The 20,984-nt window shown below is 44.3% G+C and overlaps 1 protein-coding gene across 1 annotated transcript in view; it reads left to right on the plus strand.

The window, feature by feature from the left end:
• AMFR (autocrine motility factor receptor) overlaps window positions 1–18,578 on the plus strand; it is a 29,296-nt gene extending 10,718 nt beyond the window's left edge. The window contains exons 5-14 of the mRNA XM_081336159.1: window positions 629–669; window positions 1,601–1,733; window positions 3,184–3,317; window positions 4,899–5,009; window positions 8,191–8,381; window positions 10,235–10,338; window positions 11,067–11,201; window positions 13,495–13,578; window positions 14,163–14,347; window positions 17,060–18,578. Of these exons, the coding sequence (XP_081192285.1) occupies window positions 629–669; window positions 1,601–1,733; window positions 3,184–3,317; window positions 4,899–5,009; window positions 8,191–8,381; window positions 10,235–10,338; window positions 11,067–11,201; window positions 13,495–13,578; window positions 14,163–14,347; window positions 17,060–17,204 (1,263 nt within the window). The 3' untranslated portion in view covers window positions 17,205–18,578. The remainder of the gene's footprint in view (window positions 1–628; window positions 670–1,600; window positions 1,734–3,183; window positions 3,318–4,898; window positions 5,010–8,190; window positions 8,382–10,234; window positions 10,339–11,066; window positions 11,202–13,494; window positions 13,579–14,162; window positions 14,348–17,059) is intronic.
• Window positions 18,579–20,984: the final 2,406 nt, after the last annotated feature.

Here is a 20,984-nt window from a genome sequence, read left to right on the forward strand (position 1 = left end):
AACATTCGGTTACTTAGCAACCGGTATTTGTGACCTCCTCAGCTGGTTTCCTGACAAGCAAAGTCAAGGGGGGAAAGCTAGATTGATTTAATGACCACACAGTTCATTTAACAAATGCAGTGGTTCAGTTAACAGTTGTGGCAAAGAGGTTGGACATGACTCCACCTTGCTTAGCAACAGAATTTTTTTTTCACGTCGTCTTATATCTCTGTTCAATACTTCCAAGAACTAAAATAAACGGGCGGAGACAACGCTTGTCTTGTCTGTTTTTTATATCTCACAGGGCTTTGTCAGTTCCCCACTAACAACTATTTGTGCTTCTTGCGAGGTAGAAATCAATCTTACCCATTTAATAAAATAGTCTCCAAAATTTGTATCTTACAAAAACAAAGCTACTCTGATATTTTGGGGGAGGGGGGGTTGTGCAGAAGAAAACTGCAAGTGTCCAAGATCAGGGAGACTTATATATAATTTCTGTAACTGAATCTTTTTCTGATCTTGGCCTTTGCCAATTGTGGAATGTGGAAAGAACATTTAAACTCGTAGGCCTGGGAAAGCCGTTTGCTTGTTTTTGTGGCAACTGCTCAAGCTTCAGAGAATGATCGGTGAATTCTTTTGTCCCCTCCAGTCCCTGCTCGTCACCGTACGGACTGTGCACGTGATTTTACGGTAAGTACGATGTCCACGTTGAGCCGGTTGTGTAAGCTGGCTGAGGAATTCTGGGAGTTGAAGTCCACAAGTCTTAAAGTTGCCAAGGTTGAGGACGCCTAATCTAATAGGTATTTGCAGAACATCTGGATCAAGTTTTATCTCTTAACCCTCCACCCATCTTTACCTCTACCATATTTTTAACCTTTAGTAGGAATGGAAGTGTAACCATCTCTTGCAGACAAGATGGTCCCCTCCAGGTTGATAGTTCCACTTTGTATTGGGGCATTCGTGATGTTCCTTCCTAGATTACGTCTGTTCTCTGCAAATGGGATTCATAATTTCTACTTGTATATAGTACTGTATGTTTAAATGTGTGTTATGTACGTGTGCGCTTTGAGAGCAATCCACTAAATTTCATTTGTAATGTGTGCCGTTGTGCCCACAGTAAAAAATGACCATAAAGGTTATCTACCTATCTCAGGGGAAGGGGGAGAAAATTGACCCCATAATTTCTAGCCAGATTACCTGTTGTGGGATTATTGATAGGTGTGTATATTAGCATCTGAGGGATCCTTGGTGCTCTCTGAGCTGGTTTCTTTTTCTTGCAGACATTTCATTACCCAACTAGGTAACATCATCAATGCTAGACTAGAAAAAAGACAACAAGAAAACAACCAAGCTCAGAAAGCACCAAGGACCCCAAAGTCCTCCTCCTCCTCCTCCTCCTCCTCTCTAGCACTGATGATATTAACTGGTTGGGTCATGAAACGTCTGCAAGGAAACAATCAAGTTCAGAGAGCACCAAGGACCCCCCATTTCAACCCGGAGCTACAAATATTCTCCTTTATTGATATTAGCACCTGTTAGGGAGTAATACTTCTGCTGCTGCTCTCTTCCACGTAGAACTGGCAGGGGAAATGAATTCAGGATTTCTCTTTCCTTCACCCAGTTACATCATTCATCTCTGGGATCTGAATCACGAAGGCACCTGGGAGAGCAAGGGCACCTATGTTTATTACACCGATTTCATCATGGAGCTGATGCTGCTGTCCCTGGATTTGATGCATCACATTCATATGCTGGTATAAAAGTTTAATAAACTGTTTCATGCATCCCACAGCAGGCAGAGGTGATGCAGGGCCAGCCTTTAAAAAAATGCAGAGTGCCTACGACAAGTCATCACGGCCAATTCGCCACAGGACAATTGTCGGTGGGACAAGAGTTATGTTAATATCGAAGAAATAGTGGAACAGAATCATTAGAGGATGCCAAAGGAGGGAGAAAATGAAATGTGAATGACAAAAATGGAAATAATGTTTTAATTATTTTAAATAATTAAATTGAATTGTTGAATTGCCCCACAGCATTGTTGTCCCGTGGTGAGTTGACCACGGCGAGTTGTCCTATTCCAAATGCAGAAGGGATCGCAAGGTTTTTGTTTTGGGGTGCTGGGTGTGAAAGCTTCCTTTAGAACAATAATTTGGAAGAGAATCCCCAAGCAGTTTATTTCTGGTAAGGCTAGAAGGCAAAAAAAAAAAGTTTTTTCTTGAAAGTTTTGGACTGTCTGTTGCAGGTTCCAACTGGGAATCGTGTCCTTTTTTTATTGGTTTGTAATATAAAATATAAGGGACGCGGTGGATCAGTGGGTTAGGACACTGAGCTTGTCGATCAGAAGGTCGGCAGTTTGGCAGGTCGAATCCCGAGTGCCGCGTAGCAGAGTGAGCGCCTGTTACTCGTCCCAGCTTCTGCCAACCTAGCAGTTCGAAAGCACGTCAAAATGCAAGTAGGAAAATAGGGACCACTACGGTGGGAAGGTAACAGCGTTCCGTGCGCCTTTGGCGTCTAGTCATGCCGGCCACATGACCACAGAGACGTCCTCGGACAAGCGCTGGCTTTTCGGCTTTGAAACAGAGATGAGCACCGGCCCCTAGAGTCGGAAACACGACTAGCACGCATGTGCGGGGGAACCTTTACCTTTACCTTAATATAAAATATACTGTAAAAAAAACTAGAATGAAAAATAGGGGAGGGGAAAAGTGTAGGGAGAAGGGGAAAAAGAAAGGCAAGGCGTTGACTTCCAACTCCTTTGGGTGCAGTAAAATAAGATAACATCAAACTTCAACTTTTTACTTTTACATAATAGCATAAACTAGCCATTTCTATAACAACAAACCTATTGGTAAAACGCAAAATCAAAGTTTCATTTTCCCCCCCCCCACCTCAAGGCCAAAGTCCAAAAGCGGTTTTTAAGTAGAAACCAAAGTAATTGTGTTCTTTTCTTTAATCAGAGCAATCAATTCAGCCATTTCGGCTAACTCCATCAACCTCTGCAGCCATTCATCCATTGTGGGAATCAAAAGTTTCCTTTTGTCTTTGGGCATCAAGTATTTGTGTCCTAAATAGGATAAACATTTCATTGGAAGAAGGTTTGGCTGGGCATCGTCAAGTAATTCTCTTTTCCGTATTTCTGTTCTTTCTCTTGCAACGGCGATTTGCTTTCCTGCTCTTCTTGGGAAAAAATATATTTGGAAGCTGTTTGGCAACATTTGGTTGTCAATGGCCAGTCTGGTGATCTTTATGCAGCTGCGCTACTTGTTCCATGAAGTTCAGCGCAGACTCCGGCGCCATAAGAATTACCTGCGGGTGGTTGGGAACATGGAAGCAAGGTGAGCAAGAAACCTGAAACCACCCCCCCACCTTGGGAATTGGGGTGACCTTCATCATAACTGCAAAAAAATTATAATACAACACAATATTCTTTATCGGCCAAGTGTGATTAGCCACACAAGGAACTTGTCTCTGGTGCGTAAGCTGTCAGCGGGCATACAAGCAACAAAGTGATAAATCATAAGATACCAACAGGAGAAGGTAGCAGGAAAGATGAGAATGTCCCAAAGATGCTTTTTCACGAGGCAACTGGACTTCCTTGTTTTTCTTCGAAGACGTTTCGCTTCTCATCCAAGAAGCTTCTTTATCTCTGAGCTGAAGTGCTGAAGAAGCTTCTTGGATGAGAAGCGAAATGTCTTCAAAGAAAAACAAGGAAGTCCAGTTGCCTCATGGAAAAGCACCTTTGGGGACAACTATGACCTGGATGACTGAGAATCTCCAAAGACAGGAAAGATGAGAAGGTTAATAATAATAAAGCCCGATTACATTGACAAATACTCTTAGACATAAGACGGTGCTGTGAGAAATTAGGTGTTCTGCAGAATGATGGCACTGGGGGAAAAAAACTTTCTGGTAGTTGTTTTGACTTGCAATGCCCTGTAGCAGCATCCTGAGGGGAGATGACGACATATCTGTAGATATTTTTTCAGCCCTCTTTCTGAGCCGTGTAATAGATCCTCAATGGAAGGTGGGCCGGTTGCAATTTTTTTTCTGCAGTCCTAACTATCCGTTGAAGTCTGTGCCTGTCCTGCTTGGTTGCTGTGCCAAACCAGACAGTTATAGAGGTACAAATGACAAACTCAATAATTCCTCTGCAGAACTGTATCAGCAGCTCCTCGGGCATAATTAGCGTGGTTTGTCTTATTACAGCATACCTTTATTTAGTGAATTACAGGTAGGCCTTGACCAGGGATAGGCAATAGCTGGCTCAGGAATTCTGGGAGTTGAAGTCCACGAGTCATAAAAGAGCCAAGTTTGCCTACCCCTGGCCTAGGCCACTTTATGGCTGGTGGACTTCAACTCCCAGAATTCCTGAGCCAGCATGGCTCAGCTTGGAAATCTCTCCCTTTCCCCTCAGCATGGCTGGCTCAGGAATTCTGGGAGTTGAAGTCCACGAGTCATAAAAGAGCCAAGGTTGCCTACCCCTGGCCTTGACTGGCAGCCTTTCGTTTAGTGATCATTCAAAGTTATAACGGCACGGAGAAAAGTGGCTTAGGACCAGTCCTCATACTCACGACCGTCGCAGCATCCCCGTGGTCATGGTGATCAAAATTTGGGCCCATGGCAGCTGGCCAGTATTGACAACAGTAGCGGGATCCTGGGATCTCTTGATCGCCCTTTGCAGCCTTCCCAGCTAGCTTCCGACAAGCAAAGTCAACGGGGGGAAGCTGGATTCGCTTAAGGACTGCATGATTTGCCTAACCATGGCAAAAATGGTGATATAATCTGGTGTGACTCACCGAACCACTGCCTTGCTTAGCAAGCGAAATTCTTTTCCCAATTGTGGTCGTAAGTCGAAAACTGCCCGTAGCTGACCATCCGGCTCACCCTGGTGTCGCGTCTCTCTTGGCTGTCCCTAGGTTTGCAGTGGCAACTCCTGAAGAATTGGCCTCCAACAACGATGACTGCGCTATTTGCTGGGATTCCATGCAGGCTGCCCGGAAGCTCCCTTGTGGCCACCTCTTCCATAAGTAAGTCCTGGGGGGGGGAGGCGGGGGGGAACACAAGGTAGGGTAGAATAAGTTGCCTGCTCTCACCACAAAATGCCGATTGGCTGCTGTTTCATCTGTTACCATAAAACTTCCGCTGAACTTCTCAGAACTGTTGTGAGTCTTGATAAGTTTAACGGCATATGCTGAATATATATAAATCAGGATGATGATTTATTTGCACAATTTGCACATTGGTTCCCCTAAACATCTCCAAAATCAGATTGGGGTACCCTGATAAAGTTGATATCTGAACGTTGTTTCTTTGTATTTACCAAATACGTACGTATTTTATGCCTGTGTTTTATCGCTTGCCCTAAACTAGAGTTAGACCCCGTATTTTATTTTGTTGTATTTTTTTTGATATGTTCATAAGACTAATCAATATATATCATCTGTTTGTCCATCCATCCAAAATCATTTATTGTATTATGTGCTTTCACCAAATTTTCAGCGTTCTCACCTCCAAACCTTGGAAGAATTCCCTATTCTCAACTGAAATCTTACAGGTTGTTAATATTTTGGACTGAAACGTTGCGAGGTTTTGCTGTTTTTTTAATCTGAAATATTCTGGAAGTTTGAGCAGGAACATTGAGATATGAGATTTGGCCACTTGATAATGTATTTTAATGGGTCTCCTGTCACCAGAGAAAGTCTGAGTTTCTGGGAAGGTTTTGTGTGACTTGGCCGAAATTGCCGTTCCCGTGTGTTGTGTAAACACAACCTTAGGATTTGAAGTCAGCAAGAGTGTGTGTGTTTTTGATGGATGCTTCTCCTGCTTTTCCCATTCTGGTCTCAAGGCCACTTTGTTGTCATTCATTGCAAGCTGCGCCATAAATATTTGCCAGTGTTTTAAGCAGGATCTAATAAGATAATTACTCTCTACCTGCCAGCGTTTGCGTTCCCTTGAGTAGCCTGGCCCCGCCCCTTCAGCCTTGTTCTTCCGTGTACCTTGAAAGGAATCATTTCTTTCCTTGAGAGATGAACTTAATGTAGGAGAAGAGCAGGCAGAGCCGAGGATGGAGTTAAGCAAGTCATGAGCCTAGAGTCGTTATGTTCCCACCAATGGTCCAAGCCCAACTCTTCTTGAATTCCATGGACCCATATCTGGTGCCAGTTTAGTACTGAACTTATTCTTGTGTGTAGGCTTGAGCAATAAATCTTAACTGAAACTCAACATATGGTCCTGATCCTTTGCCCCTGACACTTAGGGCATCATTTCTATCTTTGGCATCATGAATCAAGTGTGGTTTAGCCTTATTAAATCACTCGGTCTCTGCAGAGTTGAGGGTGGAGAATACCGATTGTCCTTGATATACAACCGCAATTGACCCCAAAATTACGGTTGTAAGTTGTTACGATTGTAAGTCGAGTCTGTCAAGCCTCGAAGAACACTTATGCTGTTTCAGACAATATTGCTTCTTAGCTTGCCTACAAACTTGGGGAGGTGAGAATTTGATCATCGAAGGAAAAATGTCGTGCACAATGTGATTATGATGATGAGGATGGTGTTGGTGATGAGGATGATGGAACATTTACATGTTTGATTGCTTCCTTGGTGATGACCAAAACAAACATAGAACATAGGACTGGAAGGGACCTTGGGGGGGGTGTCTTCTAGTCCAACCCCCTGCTCAAGACAGAAGACCTTATACCAGGGGTAGGCAACCTTAGCTCTTTTATGACTTGTGGACTTCAACTCCCAGAATTCCTGAGTCAGCTATGCTGGGAGTTGAAGTCCACGGCTGGCTCAGGAATTCTGGGACTTGAAGTCCACGAGTCATAAATGAGCCAAGGTTGCCTACTCCTGCCTTATACCATCCCAGTCAAATGGTTGTCCAGTCTTTGTTTGAAAACATCAGCAAATTTCAGGAAATTTCTTCTTACTTCAAAGTTGCATCTCTCTTTGACAAGCTTCCACCCATTACTTCTTGTCTTGCCCTCTGGCACTGTGGAGAACAAGTCAGTCCCCTCTTCTTTGTATATAATATGTTATTAATTTTCTGTTATTACAATTCCTTAGTGCTTAATGAACAGTGTGTTGTCTGGGTTAATTTATTATGTTTAGTAATACCAATTAAGTTCTTACTCTCTGTCCCATTTTTCCAGCTGTTGATAAAATAGGACCTGTGTTTGATAATACTCTTTAGCTTCTTTTTTCATTAATTCTCAGTGTAAGTCTATCCATTTCCACACCGTCCAACGTTTTCTTAATTCTCTCTTCCTCCAGTGGTTTTTCATTTTTCCAGTGCTGTGCAAATACAATCCTCGCTGTCAATCCCCTCTTCTTTGTGATAGCTGCTCAAGCACATGGTAGTCCTCGACCTAACGACCTAAGAATTGACCCCAGAATTTATGTCACTAAGCGAGAAATTCGTTAAGTGAGTTTTGCCCCATTTTACAACTTTTCTTGCCACATTTGCTAAGTGAATCGCTGCAGTTGTGAAATTAGTAGCACAGTTGTTAAGCAAATCTGGCTTCCCCATTGACTTTGCTTGTCAGGAGGTCGCAAAGGAGGATCATGTGACCCCGGGATGCTGCAACCGTCATAAATATGAGTCAATTCCCAAGTGTCTGACTGTGACTGTAGGGATGTTGTAATGGTCAGAAGTGTTGAAAATGGTCAAAAGTCACTTTTTTCACTGCTGTTGTAACTGAGAACGCTCACTAAAATGAACTGTTGTAAGTGGAGGATTACCTGTGCTGGAAGACAGTTATTGTGTCTGCTCTGATCCTTCTAAGCTTCGATAAACTAGACCAGGGGTAGGCAATCTGGGCTCCTTTATGACTTGTGGACTTCAACTCCCAGAATTCCTGAGTTGAAGTCCACGGGTCATAAAAGAGCCAAGGTTGCCTACCCTTGAACTAGACATTTCCACCGTAGCTCCCTCAGCCGTTCATCGTAGAAACATTTCTTTCCTTACGAATGAAGACAAACATCCAAATATTAGTAAACAGCCCAACCAAAGGATCCTTAATACCCCCCAGAAAGGCAAGACACCAGAATGTAAACTGACAGCAAGTGGCTCTCCTTACTACGTGGCACTGGTGATGTTAACTAGTTAGGGTCGTGAAACGCCTGCAAGAAAACCGGCGGGCTCCTACAAACGTTCCTTTCATTCCCTCTCGGGAAACCCATGTAGGTTTTTCTCTTGCTTCTTAGCTCATGCCTGCGCTCGTGGCTGGAGCAAGACACCTCCTGCCCAACCTGTAGGATGTCACTGAATATTGCAGACCACCAGCAGGCTCCAGAGGATCACCAGAGGGAGAACCTGGAGGAAAACTTGCCCCCCGTGGCGGCAGCCGAAGGAAGGCCTCACCTCAACCAGCACAATCACTTCTTCCACTTCGATGGTGAGTTCACATCCTCCGGCATCTTCACTGGCCCGAAATACCTGGGCGATATGAGAAGATCCGGCAACTTGCAGGGTCTTTGCTTAGCTTAACGTGCGTCTGGTGAATTGTTGTGGGGTACTGACTTACAAATGTTTGGTCTGTGCAGTTTATTATTTTATTTATTTAAGAGGTCCTTGGTGCTCTCTGAGCTTGGTTGCTATTCTTGCAGATGTTTTTTTTACCCAAACTAGCCAACATCATCAGTGCAATTTGAGTAATGGGACGTCTGAAACATCTGCAAAAAACAACCAAGCTCCGAGAGCACCAAGGACCCCCTCATTTCAATTTTGAGTTACAAATATTCTTCTTTCCTTCCCCCTCTCCCTTTCCTTCCTTCCTTCCTTCCTTCCTTCCTTCCTTCCTTCCTTCCTTCCTTCCCCCTCTCGTTCTTATTCCTTCCTCCTCTCCTCTCCTCTCCTTCCTTCCTTCCTTCCTTCCCCCTCTCCCTGTTATTCCTTCCTTCCTCCTCTCCCTCTCCTTCCTTCCTTCCTTCCTTCCTTCCTTCCTTCCTTCCTTCCTTCCTTCCTTCCTTCCTTCCTTCCTTCCTTCCTTCCTTCCTTCCTTCCTTCTCTCCCTCCTTCCTCCTCTTCCTCCCTTCCTCCCTCCTTCCCTTCCTTCCTTCCCTTCCTGCTCTCCCTCCTTCCTCTTCTACCTCCTCTTCTCCCTCCCTCCCTTCCTCCCTCCCTCCCTCCCTCCCTCGAATTTCACATCTTACTAATAAGGCAACTCTGGGTGGCTTAGAATGTAAATTTATTTAATTTTATTAAAGTTAAAAAGTACCAAAAACAATTAAAACTACAATAAAAAGTTTTAAAAAATTAAAAAACCAAGACGATGGGCAGCCTGGCTGTGTGAGAATTTTCTCTATCCCGCCAGCCACCCCTAATGTAGTGGGCCCCTGTCATGGGCCCAGACGAAGTGGAAAACCAGACTCTTCCGGAAGGTCAGGAGGAGGGGGGGGGCGGAGGGGCGGATCTCACGTCTGACAGGAGAATATTCCAGAAGGCGGGACCATTCTTATGATGGTTTCATACATGCAACACTCCATGACCTAAAGGGCTAGGGAAATGGCCAGACCTTGATAGACTTCCTAAAGCTCAGCAGAGTTGGGGACAACCCCTTTGTTTTACATTAAATTCCTTGAACATTGACTGAGCTTTAGCTAAATAAACGCTGGCACGCCGTACGTGAACCTGTGTAGAAAAGCACAGAGAGGGCAATGAAAGGGAAGGGTCCTTCAGAGGTAACAATAACAACAACAACAACAACAATAATAACAATAACAATAACAATAACAATAACAATAACAATAACAATAATAATAATAATAATAATAATAATAATAATAAGAAGAAGAAGAAGTTGGAAGGGAGCTTCCAACCCCCTGCTCAGGCAGGAAACCCTATACCGTTTCAGACAAATGGCTGTCCAGTCTCTTGTTAAAAACTTCCAGTGTTGGAGCATTCACAGCCTCTGGAGACAGGTTGTTCCACTGGTTAATTGTTCTAACTGTCAGGAAGTTTCTCCTTAGTTCCAGGTTGCTTCTCTCCTTGACTAGTTTCCATCCGTTGCTTCTTCTCCTCCCCACAGGTGCTTTGGAGAAGAGCTTGACTCCCTCTTCTTTGGGGCAGCCCCTGAGATATTGGAACACTGCTATCATGTCACCCCTCACCCTTCTCTTCGTTAAACTACACATACCCAATTCCAGCAACCGTTCCCTGTATGTTTTAGCCTCCAGGCCCCCTAATCATCTTTGTTGCTCTTCTCTGCACCCTTTCCAGAGTCTCGACATCTTTTTTACTCTTCTCCAGGGTCTCGCATCGCTAGCTGGCTCCCAAGCTTTTCGGTCGAGGTGATGCACACCACAAACATCCTTGGGATCGCTCAGGCCAGCAACTCTCAGCTCAATGCCATGGTGAGCCCCCCCCCCCCTCCGTCGCCTCCAGTTTATATTTTCGTGGTGTATAGAAATCCTTTCTGTGGCATCATCCATTTTGGGGGCCTCCGAAAGTGAACCCCCTCTCGTATAGCATAAACGTTTTACAAATTATCACCCACTAGTGTGGAATAAAGGATTGAGAGAGAAAGATTTACCTCGTGCCTGGGGAATTCTGGGAGTTGAAGTCCGCGCACCTGAAAGTGGCCGAGATTGAGAAATATTGGACCAAATACAGGTAGCCCTTGACTTAACGACCACAATGCAGCCCGGAATTTCTGTTGCTAAGTGAGACAGTTTTAAAGCGAGGTTTTGCCCAGTTTTACGACCTTTTTTTTTGCAACAGTTGTTAAGTGAATCACTGCAGTTGTTAAATGAGCAGCACGGTGGTTAAGTGAATTTGGCCTCCCCATTGACTTTGCTTGTCATAAGGGGATCGCAAAAGGGGATCACGAGACCCCCCGGGACTCTGCAACCGTCATAAGTATGAGTCAGCGGCCAAGGGTCCGAATTTTGATCACGTGAAGGTGGGGCTGCTGCCATTGGTCGTCAGTGTGAAAAGTGTTCACAAGCCCCTTTTTTCACTTGTAACTTTGGGTAGTCACTAAACGGACGGTTGTAAGTCATAAAAAAATCGCCAATCTGGATGGTTGGAGATTTTGTCAACTGTTTAATTCCTGAGTAATTTTGGCTTTTGGTTTTCCTAGGCCCATCAAATCCAAGAGATGTTCCCGCAGGTTCCTTACCATCTCGTTCTCCAGGACCTGCAGCTGACCCGCTCGGTCGAAATAACAACCGACAATATTTTAGAGGGACGCATCCAGGTGCCTTTCCCAACACAGGTGGGTCCAACACAACAGACTGTGAACTGGGCAAGATCCTCGGGGTGGGAGTTCGAGGGCCCTGCACTTTTCTGGACATAGAGCTCCGACGGCATTCCTGGGGTCTCTTGGAGCTCCTCTCCCTGCCCTGAGTTGCTCCTACCCCCCTGGGGCTTTTACTTTCCATGTCTTCTCCAATTCCTCCTTCAAGCCCTGGAACTTCTCCATCTTCTCCTGCCCCTTCTTCCTGATGCAGCTTTCACTTGGCGCTGCTCCATCTGTCACCACTGTCCTGTGATCCTTGTCGTTGTCTACTATCTATATGGTCTTCTGTCAGTCTTTCTATCATTCTCTCTCTCTCTCTCTCTCATTTATTTGTTTATTTATTATGAAATTTATTTTCTGCCCATCTCATATTCAATGTCTCTGGGAAGCTTATAGCAGACAGCGCTGAAACATTAAAAACAATTACAATAAAAAATCATAGAACACAACGGATAAAATCATTAACAGATAAAATCATTTAACACTATCATTTCTCTCTCTCTCCTTCTCTCTCCCTCTCCCTCTCTCCTATTGTCTCTCTGTCTGTCCATCTGTCCGTCCATCCATCCATCCACCCATTGCTCTCACACACACTCTGTCTCTCTCTCTCTCTCTATATATATATATATATCCATCTATCTATCTCTAATCTAATCTAATCTAATCTAATCTAATCTAATCTAATCTAATTAATCTAATCTAATCTAATCTAATTAATCTAATCTAATCTAATTAATCTAATCTAATCTAATTAATCTAATCTGCCTGCCTATCTATCTATCTATCTATCTATCTATCTATCTATCTATCTATCTATCTATCATCTATCTATCATCTATCTATCTAATCTGCCTGCTGCCTGCCTGCCTGCCTGCCTGTCTGTCTGTCTGATGTATAATTCAGGAATACTGTGTGCATTCTGCACCATAGATATTTTGAAGAATTAGCTGAATTGAAACTGCACCATCTGAATTCCCAGTTCCTTTTGTAAGGATTGTTCAGAAACTCATGGAAGGGTTTTAAAAGCCTGTGTGGTCTTTACAACTGTAAATACTCACCGTTACCAAGTAGACCAGACAGGAAACCACATGAGTTAATTCTACTTTGTTGTAAGGCTACATTAACAGAATCATGCAAGTTTGAAAGTACACATCTCCTACTGTCTCTTTTGGAGCCTGAGAAATTGGCAAAGGTCCCTTCTGAGCATCTTGCTCCATCCACTCTACAGCTGTGGGCTATGCCCTCTCTTAACTGATGATTTCCTACACAGCATCTCTTTGCCCCACCTCCATTACGTCTTTCCCACATACCATTACATTATGTCACAACTGTATGGTAGCTTCTTACATGGTTATTACACACGTCTATCTACGATTTAACACAAATAAGACACATGGACACACCAAAACCTGAAGAGTTCAATCTACAAAATCATCTTCCTTTGAAAAGAATGGCAGTTATTTGATGATTTTGTTCCTTGTATCTTTTGGACAACAAATGTTTTGTCTTAAAGCTTCAGCGTTATACATTAAATTTCATATCCCTGACAATGGGGATTTGTTTGGGGTTCTTTTTGGCAAGGCCCTTGACTGTGGAATAATCTGAATAATCTGAAAAGTAATTTGCATCCTATTCCAAAAACACAACACTTTGTTCTTTTAATTAAACCCAACAACATTCAGAGTTGAATAGGTGGAGTAGAAAAGACTCCACACAGCTCATCACAACCACGTTTAACAATACGCCACCACACAAAACAGTTCCAAATGGGTGGAGTAGACTGCACAGGCTTTTAAAGACCTTCCATGGGCTTGTGAACCATCCTAACAAAAGGAACTGGGAATTCAGAGGGTGCAGTTTCAATCCAGCTAATCTTTCAGAATATCCGTGGTGCAGAATGCAGGCAGTGTTCCTGAATAGATAGATACATTAAAAACCATTACAATAAAAAATCATAGAACACAACGGATAAAATCATTAACAAATAAAATCATTTAACACCATCTATCATTTCTCTCCTTCCCTCTCTCCTATCGTCTCTCTGTCCGTCCATCTGTCTGTCCGTCTCTCCATCCATCCAACCATCTCTCTGTCTCTGTCTCTCTCTCTCTCTGTCTCTCTCTCTCTCCCTCTACCTACCTACCTACCTATCTAATCCATTCCTGCCCGCACTGAAAATACAGTATATATTATTCAGGAATACTGTGTGCATTTTCATGTTTTCCATATCAGTTAATTCTGTTTTTTTTTAAAATAAAAACATGCACAGCGTTCTGACAGTATGCGGCCAGCTTTGAACAGTCCTGTAGAAAGGCAGAGTACCGATCAAGAAGAAGCTGAAGAGGACATGGAGGTAATGTGGGGAAAAAAGGATGTAATAAAGAACTGTGGTGGCGCAGTAGTTAGAATGTAGTATTACAGGCTAATTCTGCCCACTGCCAAGAGTTTGATCTTGACCAGCTCAAGGTTGACTCAGTCTTCCATCGGTAAAATGAGGACCCAGATTGTTGGGGGCAATAGGCTGACTCTGTAAACTGCTCAGAGTGGGCCATAAAGCACTATGAAGCGGTATATAAGTCTAAGTGCTAGCGCTATTGCCCTTCCTTCTACCCATCCATTCATCCTTAGAGGGCTTAGAGAGAGCTGTAAAGCACTGTGAAGCGGTATATAAGTCTAAGTGCTATTGCCCATCCATCCATGATGCTCAGTGGTTAGAATGCAGTAGTGCAGGCTGACTCTGCCCACTGTCAGGAGTTCATTCCTGACCAGCACAAGGTTGACTCAGAATTTCTGTCCTTCTGAGATTGGTAAAATGAGGACCCAGATTGTTGGGGGTCAAAAGGATGACTCTGTAAACTGCTTAGAGAGGGCACTATGAACGAACAAAATGCAAACGGCCCTTGGTTCTCTTTTCCCCCCTTTCGCCCTGTCTGGCAGACGGCAAGGATCCCGCTTGAGCTCAGCTCAAGGCTGGAAGACATGGCGGAATTTAATGAAGCGGAAGCGGAAGCTGCCGAGATGAAGGACTTCGAGGTGCGAGGCAGCCGCTTCTCCAAGTCAGCTGACGAGAGGCAGAGGATGCTGCTTCAGAGGAAGGAGGAGCTGTTGCAACAAGCACGCAGGTGTGTGTCTGGAGGAGGCTCTGTGCAAGTCGTGGTATTTCCTGTCCTGTGGTTCTCCTAACCCAGGGGTAGGCAACCTTGGCTCTTTTATGACTCGTGGACTTCAACTCCCAGAATTCCTCAGCCAGCATGGGGGAACTATGGCCTCTTCATGACTCGTGGACTTCAACTCCCAGAATTCCTGAGCCAGCATGACTCAGCATGGAAACCTCTCCCTTTCCCCTCAGCATGGCTGGCTCAGGAATTCTGGGAGTTGAAGTCCACGAGTCATCAAAGAGCCACGGTTGCCTACCTCTGTGGGCCGAACCATAGGACAGCGCAGGAACAAAGGCATGTTCAGCCATACACAACATTTACAGAGCCTTTCCTGAAAGATCCATTGAGAAGATTTAGCAAAAAAGAACGAGAGGCACGTTTGGATATTTTGACACTACTGTGTGATTGTTGATTCTGCTGTAACTCTGGACCTTCCAACTCTCTTCTTCTGTAATTCTGTAAGGATCTCCTGCTCAAGCAGAAGGTTGGACTAGATGACCTCCAAGGTCCTTTCCAACTCTTGTTACTCTGTAATTCTGGACTCTGCAGATGCCCTGTGTGTGTGTGTGTGTGTGTGTGTGAGGACCCTGTGTGCATCTCTCTCTCTGCCTATGGCAATTGTAAGTGCTGAGCCCAAGATGACAAGTAGCCCTCAACTTACCAGCATTCGTTTAGTGACCATTTGAATTTGCAAGAGCACTGCAAAAATAGCGACTTACGATCGTTTTTCAGACTTACAACCATTGCAGCATCACATGATCGGAATTTAGATGCTTGGCAAGTGACTCATATTTATGACGGTTGCAGCGTCCTGGGGTCACATGATCCCTTTTTGGGACCTTCTGACAAGCAGAGTCAACAGGGAAGGCAGATCCATATAACAACTGTGTTACTCACTTAAGAACTGCAGGGATTCACTTAGCAACTGTGGCCAGAAAGGCCATTAAATGAGGCACAACTCACATAACCACCGTCTCGCTTAGTCACAAAATTTGGGGGAGTCAGTGGTGCTCATTTCTGCTCTCAGTCTTAAGAATTTAAGATTGAATCATCGGCCCCAGAGGCCGCTTCGGAAAGTACCCTCAATTTAGTGCATTTAAAGAAGCTCCTGGTCACAGGGGGGAAGGTAGTTGCTCCCCCCCCCAACCACATGTCTGTCGAAGTGGTGAACAGTCCTTACAATTAGTAACCATGAGCTCCAATTAGTTACTTCACCTTCTTTATCCGATCCACCCTGGTTAGATCAAATGTTCTAGATCTAATCCCTGGAATCTCCTGTCCCTGAAATGTTTGCACAACTCTAGAAGCAGCGCTAATCCTGCCTGGATTTGTCTCATCCCTCTTTTTAAAACACTCACAATCTTCCCTTCCCTTCTTCCTTCCCTTCCCTTTCCTTCTTCCCCTTCCCCTTCTCTTTCCCCATCTCCTTCTCCCTTCTCTTCCCTTCCATTTCCTTTCCTTTCCTTTCCTTTCCTTTCCTTTCCTTTCCTTTCCTTTCCTTTCCTTTCCCTCTCTCCCTTCTTTCAGTCATTCTTCCTTTCCTTTCCTTTCCTTTCCTTTCCTTTCCTTTCCTTTCCTTTCCTTTCCTTTCCTTTCCTTTCCTTTCCTTTCCTTTCCTTTCCTTTCCTTTCCTTTCCTTTCCTTTCCTTTCCTTTCCTTTCCTTTCCCTCTCTCCCTTCTAATTCCTGCTTCCCTTGGCTAAGGAGCTGTGCTTGAAAATGTTTGCCTGGGGCTTAATGAACATCCAGGTTAAAATGCCCTTCAGGAGAGCTGGGATTTGTTGAGCTCCCAAACCTGTTGGATCATGCGAATTAGAACCCTTTGCCATTAATAGTACACCAATCTTCCCGGTTTACTGATCTGGACAGGCTCTTTCCAGCATTTTTGGGGTGGGGTGTTTTTTTGGGTGAAAAATCTGACTTGGTACAGGCAGTCCTCGGCTTAATGACCACAATTGAGCCCAGCCTTTCTGTTGTTAAGTGAGACATTTGTTAAGTGAGTTTTGCCCCACTTTATGACATGAAAATACAAGTGACACTTCCGGTAATATATATATGACTTTAATTCCTGAGAACCTTTTCTTTACTCCTCACGGTTTGCAGATTCACCTCACCGTTGAAGAACTTTTCAATATGATATTAGAAAATTAAATTGAATGTTCTGCCTGAGTACAGGTAGTCCACAATTTGCCACCCCAGCTGAGCCCAAAATTTATATAGTTTAGTGAGAATTTGTTAAGTGAGTTTTGTGTCCCCTCTTATGACTTTTCTTGCCACAGTTGTTAAGCGAATCACTGCAGCTGATAACCTAGTAACCTGGTTGTTTAGTGAATCTGGCTTCTGCATTGTCTTTGCTTGCCAGATGGTCGCAAAAGGGGATCGCGAAACCCCCGGGACGCTGCGACCGTCGTAAAGATGAACTTTTTGCCAAGCATCTGAATTTCGATCACACGATCACAGAGGATGCGATAAAGGTCGTAACTCTGAAAAATGGTCACAAGTTCACTTCTTTCAGCGCAGCTGTTGCTTTGAACGGTCACTAAACAGACTGTTGTAAGTCGAGCACATCCTGCAGTTGCTGATGATGAATTGATCTAGCGTAGCCGAAAGGCACTTTGGTTCAACAAAGCAAAGGGGCAGCGACCCCTATAATCGCTCAAAATCTCTGTTTTTCCAGGCGCTACCTTGGCAAAAGCTCGGATGGTCCCAACCCAGACGTTTCCTCCCAGGCCGAAGGTGCAGCCTCCGACTCCCTCACTTTGCGACGCAGGATGTTGGCCGCCGCCGCCGAGCGCAGATTACAGAAACAGCATCTGTCCTAACGCTTCTGGTCCGCTGTTCCTTCCCCACATGTAGCCTAGAATATCACCCCCTCGCTCTTCTCGCTGGGATCTCACCCCAAGCTCAGCAAATCACGGCGGGCGCTGGGGACCCAGGATCAAGCTGGCTGCATCTCCAGTCTTGGGGAAAAAAAGCAAAAAAAAAAAAAAGCATGCCATCGCTCATAAATGTTTGGACGGCTGACCTCCCTTTGCCTTTTTCTCGGGTTTCTTGATTTCTTTGAGGTTGGGTTTTTCCTCTCTTTTTCTTTTTCAGGGGGTGCCTATTCCTACGTCCACCCGTGAGCTGATGTGCCACTTTTCAAACTGACTGTGTGTTGCAAGAAGGGGGAGGAACGAGGGGGGCCCGGGTGTTTGTAGACTGTGTGAGCGACAGTCCCTTGCCAATAGGACTTCCCCCTGAAGCTCTTTTGAGAAGTAGTGGAATAAGTGAGAAGTGAAGGGTTATATTTTTTAAAAAGACATGGTTGTCTCCTCCTCCTCCTCCTCCTCCTCCTCCTCCTCCTCCTCCTCGGCTGCTGGCTTTTTTCATCCCAAACGTATGCAGCATCGTTGACATTTCTACAGGTTGGGGCAGGGAAGCAAAGCGTGCTAATGTGCAGGTGTTGCATCAGAGCAAATGTTTTGCTGCAGTTTCCAAAAGACTTGACGCACGACGTTCAGATTCCCTCCCTTCCTGGCAATGGAAAGTTTGATCACCTCTGGGTTGCTTTTCCTGAGAGGCTGGCGAGAAGATTCAGTTTAACTGCGGCTAGCGTTAAAAATTCAGCCTGGAGGTAAATTGCAGAGTACTCCCTGCTGACTTTTCGGAAGGCATTTCCTTATGACAGGCGGGGCAGCCTGCAGATTTTTTTTTAAAAAGTGTACATTTTGCAATAACATTAGCTTGATAAGACGTACAGGTTCAAAAAAGACCTGAGGGTTATTTGATATGTAGTTAGGTATGTTGCAGCAGTTCTCAAATCCTTAAATTGATAGTAGGTATGTCGGAAGCCTTTTAGGTTTTTGGCTCCATAAATATGTTTACAATGCAAGGAGAGTAATTTTTGTTTCAGGAGAATCTCCTGTATCCAGAAAGAGCCCCAGTATTAATGAAGAAAAAAAAAAGGAACTTCTTTCACTGCTGGGTTTTTAGGACCACTTAAAGGCAAATACCGTATAAGAAAACTGGACAGTGTTTAAGTGAGGATAATTCATTTTGATACACCCTTTGCAAAGCCTTATTTTTTCAATGCTGTTTAAACTTTGGAAGGGAAAAAAAATACAGACTCCTTTTGTGGTTCAGTTTTCGCTCAGAACTCAGCTCTTCGTTTTTATGGTTTTAAAAAAAGGAAAATTAAAAACTCTCGATCAGTGTTTGGAAAGGCTTCAGCTGTCTTTTTCTGCCCCTTTCGCTTCACACTTTATTTTATTTATTTATTTATTTATTTTATTATATTTGTATACCGCCCTTCTCCCGAAGGACTCAGGGCGGTGAACAGGGCACATATAAAAATACAGAGTACAAAAATTAAAGAATTAAATAGGAGCCCGAGCTAAAACAATAGAATAATATAAAAAAATCCACAATAAAAACCCCAACACATCCCCCATCAGGCCAGGCCGGCTTGTTCAAATAGATAGGTCTTCAGACCGCGTCGGAAGGAGCGAAGGTCAGGCGCCATCCGGAGCTCAACCGGCAACCGATTCCATAGCTCTGGGGCGCCCACAGAGAAGGCCCTCCCCCTGGGGGCCACCGGCCGACATTCCCTGACCGGTGGCACCCTGAGGAGGCCCTCTCTGTGGGAACGCACAGGGCGGAGGGAAGTTGACGCCGGCAGCAGGTGGTCCCCGAGGTACTCCGGACCCATGCCATGTAGGGCCTTGAAAACCATTACCAAAACCTTGCTTCCTACCGGTCAGTTTCACCTCAGGAAATCTTCTGAGCTGTACAGGTGAGTGTGTGAACATTCAGTGGCAAAGCTTGTGCACTTGTCCTTGAAGAGACTTGAGTTCTTTGCTGAAAGCAAAGCGTATTTCTGAATTTCCTATTTTGATGGGTTGGCCTTTCCATATGAAGCAACAGTTCAGCACAAACTATGTTGATTTTTTTTCTATCTTGATGTAGCATTGCCCCACCACTGTGGGGGTCATCAGCCCACCTTTTGTGACCTTTGCCCTCCTAAAACTGGGATTTCTTCTCATCATGGAGAGCTTGTCCATCTCCTAGTGATATAGTGTGTCAGACCTGCCACAAACTCAAACCTCTAAGTAGAAAACAATCCTTGGCTCCATTTGCTGAGAAAGGTATATTTTGTATTAGAGATAAAGTGTACTGCAGTAATGCATAGCCATAACTGTGTGGCAAAATTCCTACATTATACTTTCCCCTCCTTTCCCTTCGTTAATTGTCTTTTCTTTCCCACCTCAAGGTAACCAATTAAAACCAATTAAAATCTTGCAAGCTGTTCTCCTACTGGTTAGTTCAAGCATGCTCTGGTATGCTATTCCCTCCTTATTCCAGCTGGGTGACCTTGAAGCAGCTTCTCAAGATGACACAGGACTTACCTTCGGTTTCCCAAGCATGCCTCCTCCTCCATAATTCATAGAATAGCTATGAAATTTGCCCATTTTCTTGGAATATTTTCTTCTTCCAGAGTAGCTATTTAGGTCAGCTACCACTAGATGGCACCTTTGTCATTGGATCCTTCAGCAGAATGACCTATTTCAGGGATTAGGAGGATGAGAAAAAGGGGATTTTTTTTTAAAAAAAGAAAGGAATGGAGCTTTTATATATATAATGGACCGGCTGTGTTCACACAACCCGCTTAACGGGGGTCAAAAGTCACAATAGCTGCTACATTTGAATTAAGATGTTAAGCTTGGTTGACCATGAATGAATCCCATTAAGATATTTCTGGCAAACTGAAAACACACAGATCTGCGTTCCTGAAGAACAGATGCAGGAATTGGTTATGTCTGGTTTAATGAAAAGAAGGACAAGGAGTGACATGATTAGCAGTGCTCCAGCATTTGAGGGGCTGCCCTAAAGAAGAGGGAGTCAAGCTATTCTCCAAAGCACCTGAAGGCAGGACAAGAAGCAACGGATGGAAACTGATCAAGGAGAGAAGCAACCTAGAACTGAGGAGAAATTTCCTGTCAGAGAGAACAATTAAATCGGTGGAACGACTTGCCTCCAGAAGTTATGAGTGCTCCAACACTGGAAGTTTTTAAGAAGAGATTGGACAGCCGTTGGTGTGGAATGGTATAGGATCTCCTGACTGAATAGGAGGTTGGACTAGAAGACCTCCAAGGTCCCTTCTAACCCCATTACTCTATGTTCTGGTCCCGCTTTAGGCCCAAAGCAAACTGGGCGATGGATGAGGTTTGGACTAAAAGGCTTCCAATGTTTCTTCCAACAGTATTATTCTATGTTCTGTTTTCTATCTGCCTGGCCATTACATTTACAGAATGGCGTCCGAGAATCCCACTTAATTTAGGTGGGTAAAATCTGGCTTCAAAGACGTTTTCTCTCTCTCTTAACAACAATCTAGTCTGAAATATACCTCAGAATTAAAAGCACAGAGATTCAGGCCTGGGTAATGCAGCGTTTACTAATTTAAAATCTTTGAAAAAAAAAAGTAGAGAGAGAAGGAGGGGACCGTGCAAGACGATAGGTACCTCCGTTACTCTGTTATTCCGACTTTGCTGCGCACCGGTTGACTCGTCTGACCAGCTTCAAAACGTTCTTCACACCGTGATCTTTTAGCAACAGGGTTGCTT

The sequence above is a fragment of the Vipera berus genome, assembly GCF_964194415.1.
Source record: "Vipera berus genome assembly, chromosome: 10".
NCBI classification, from domain to species: Eukaryota; Metazoa; Chordata; class Lepidosauria; order Squamata; family Viperidae; genus Vipera; species Vipera berus.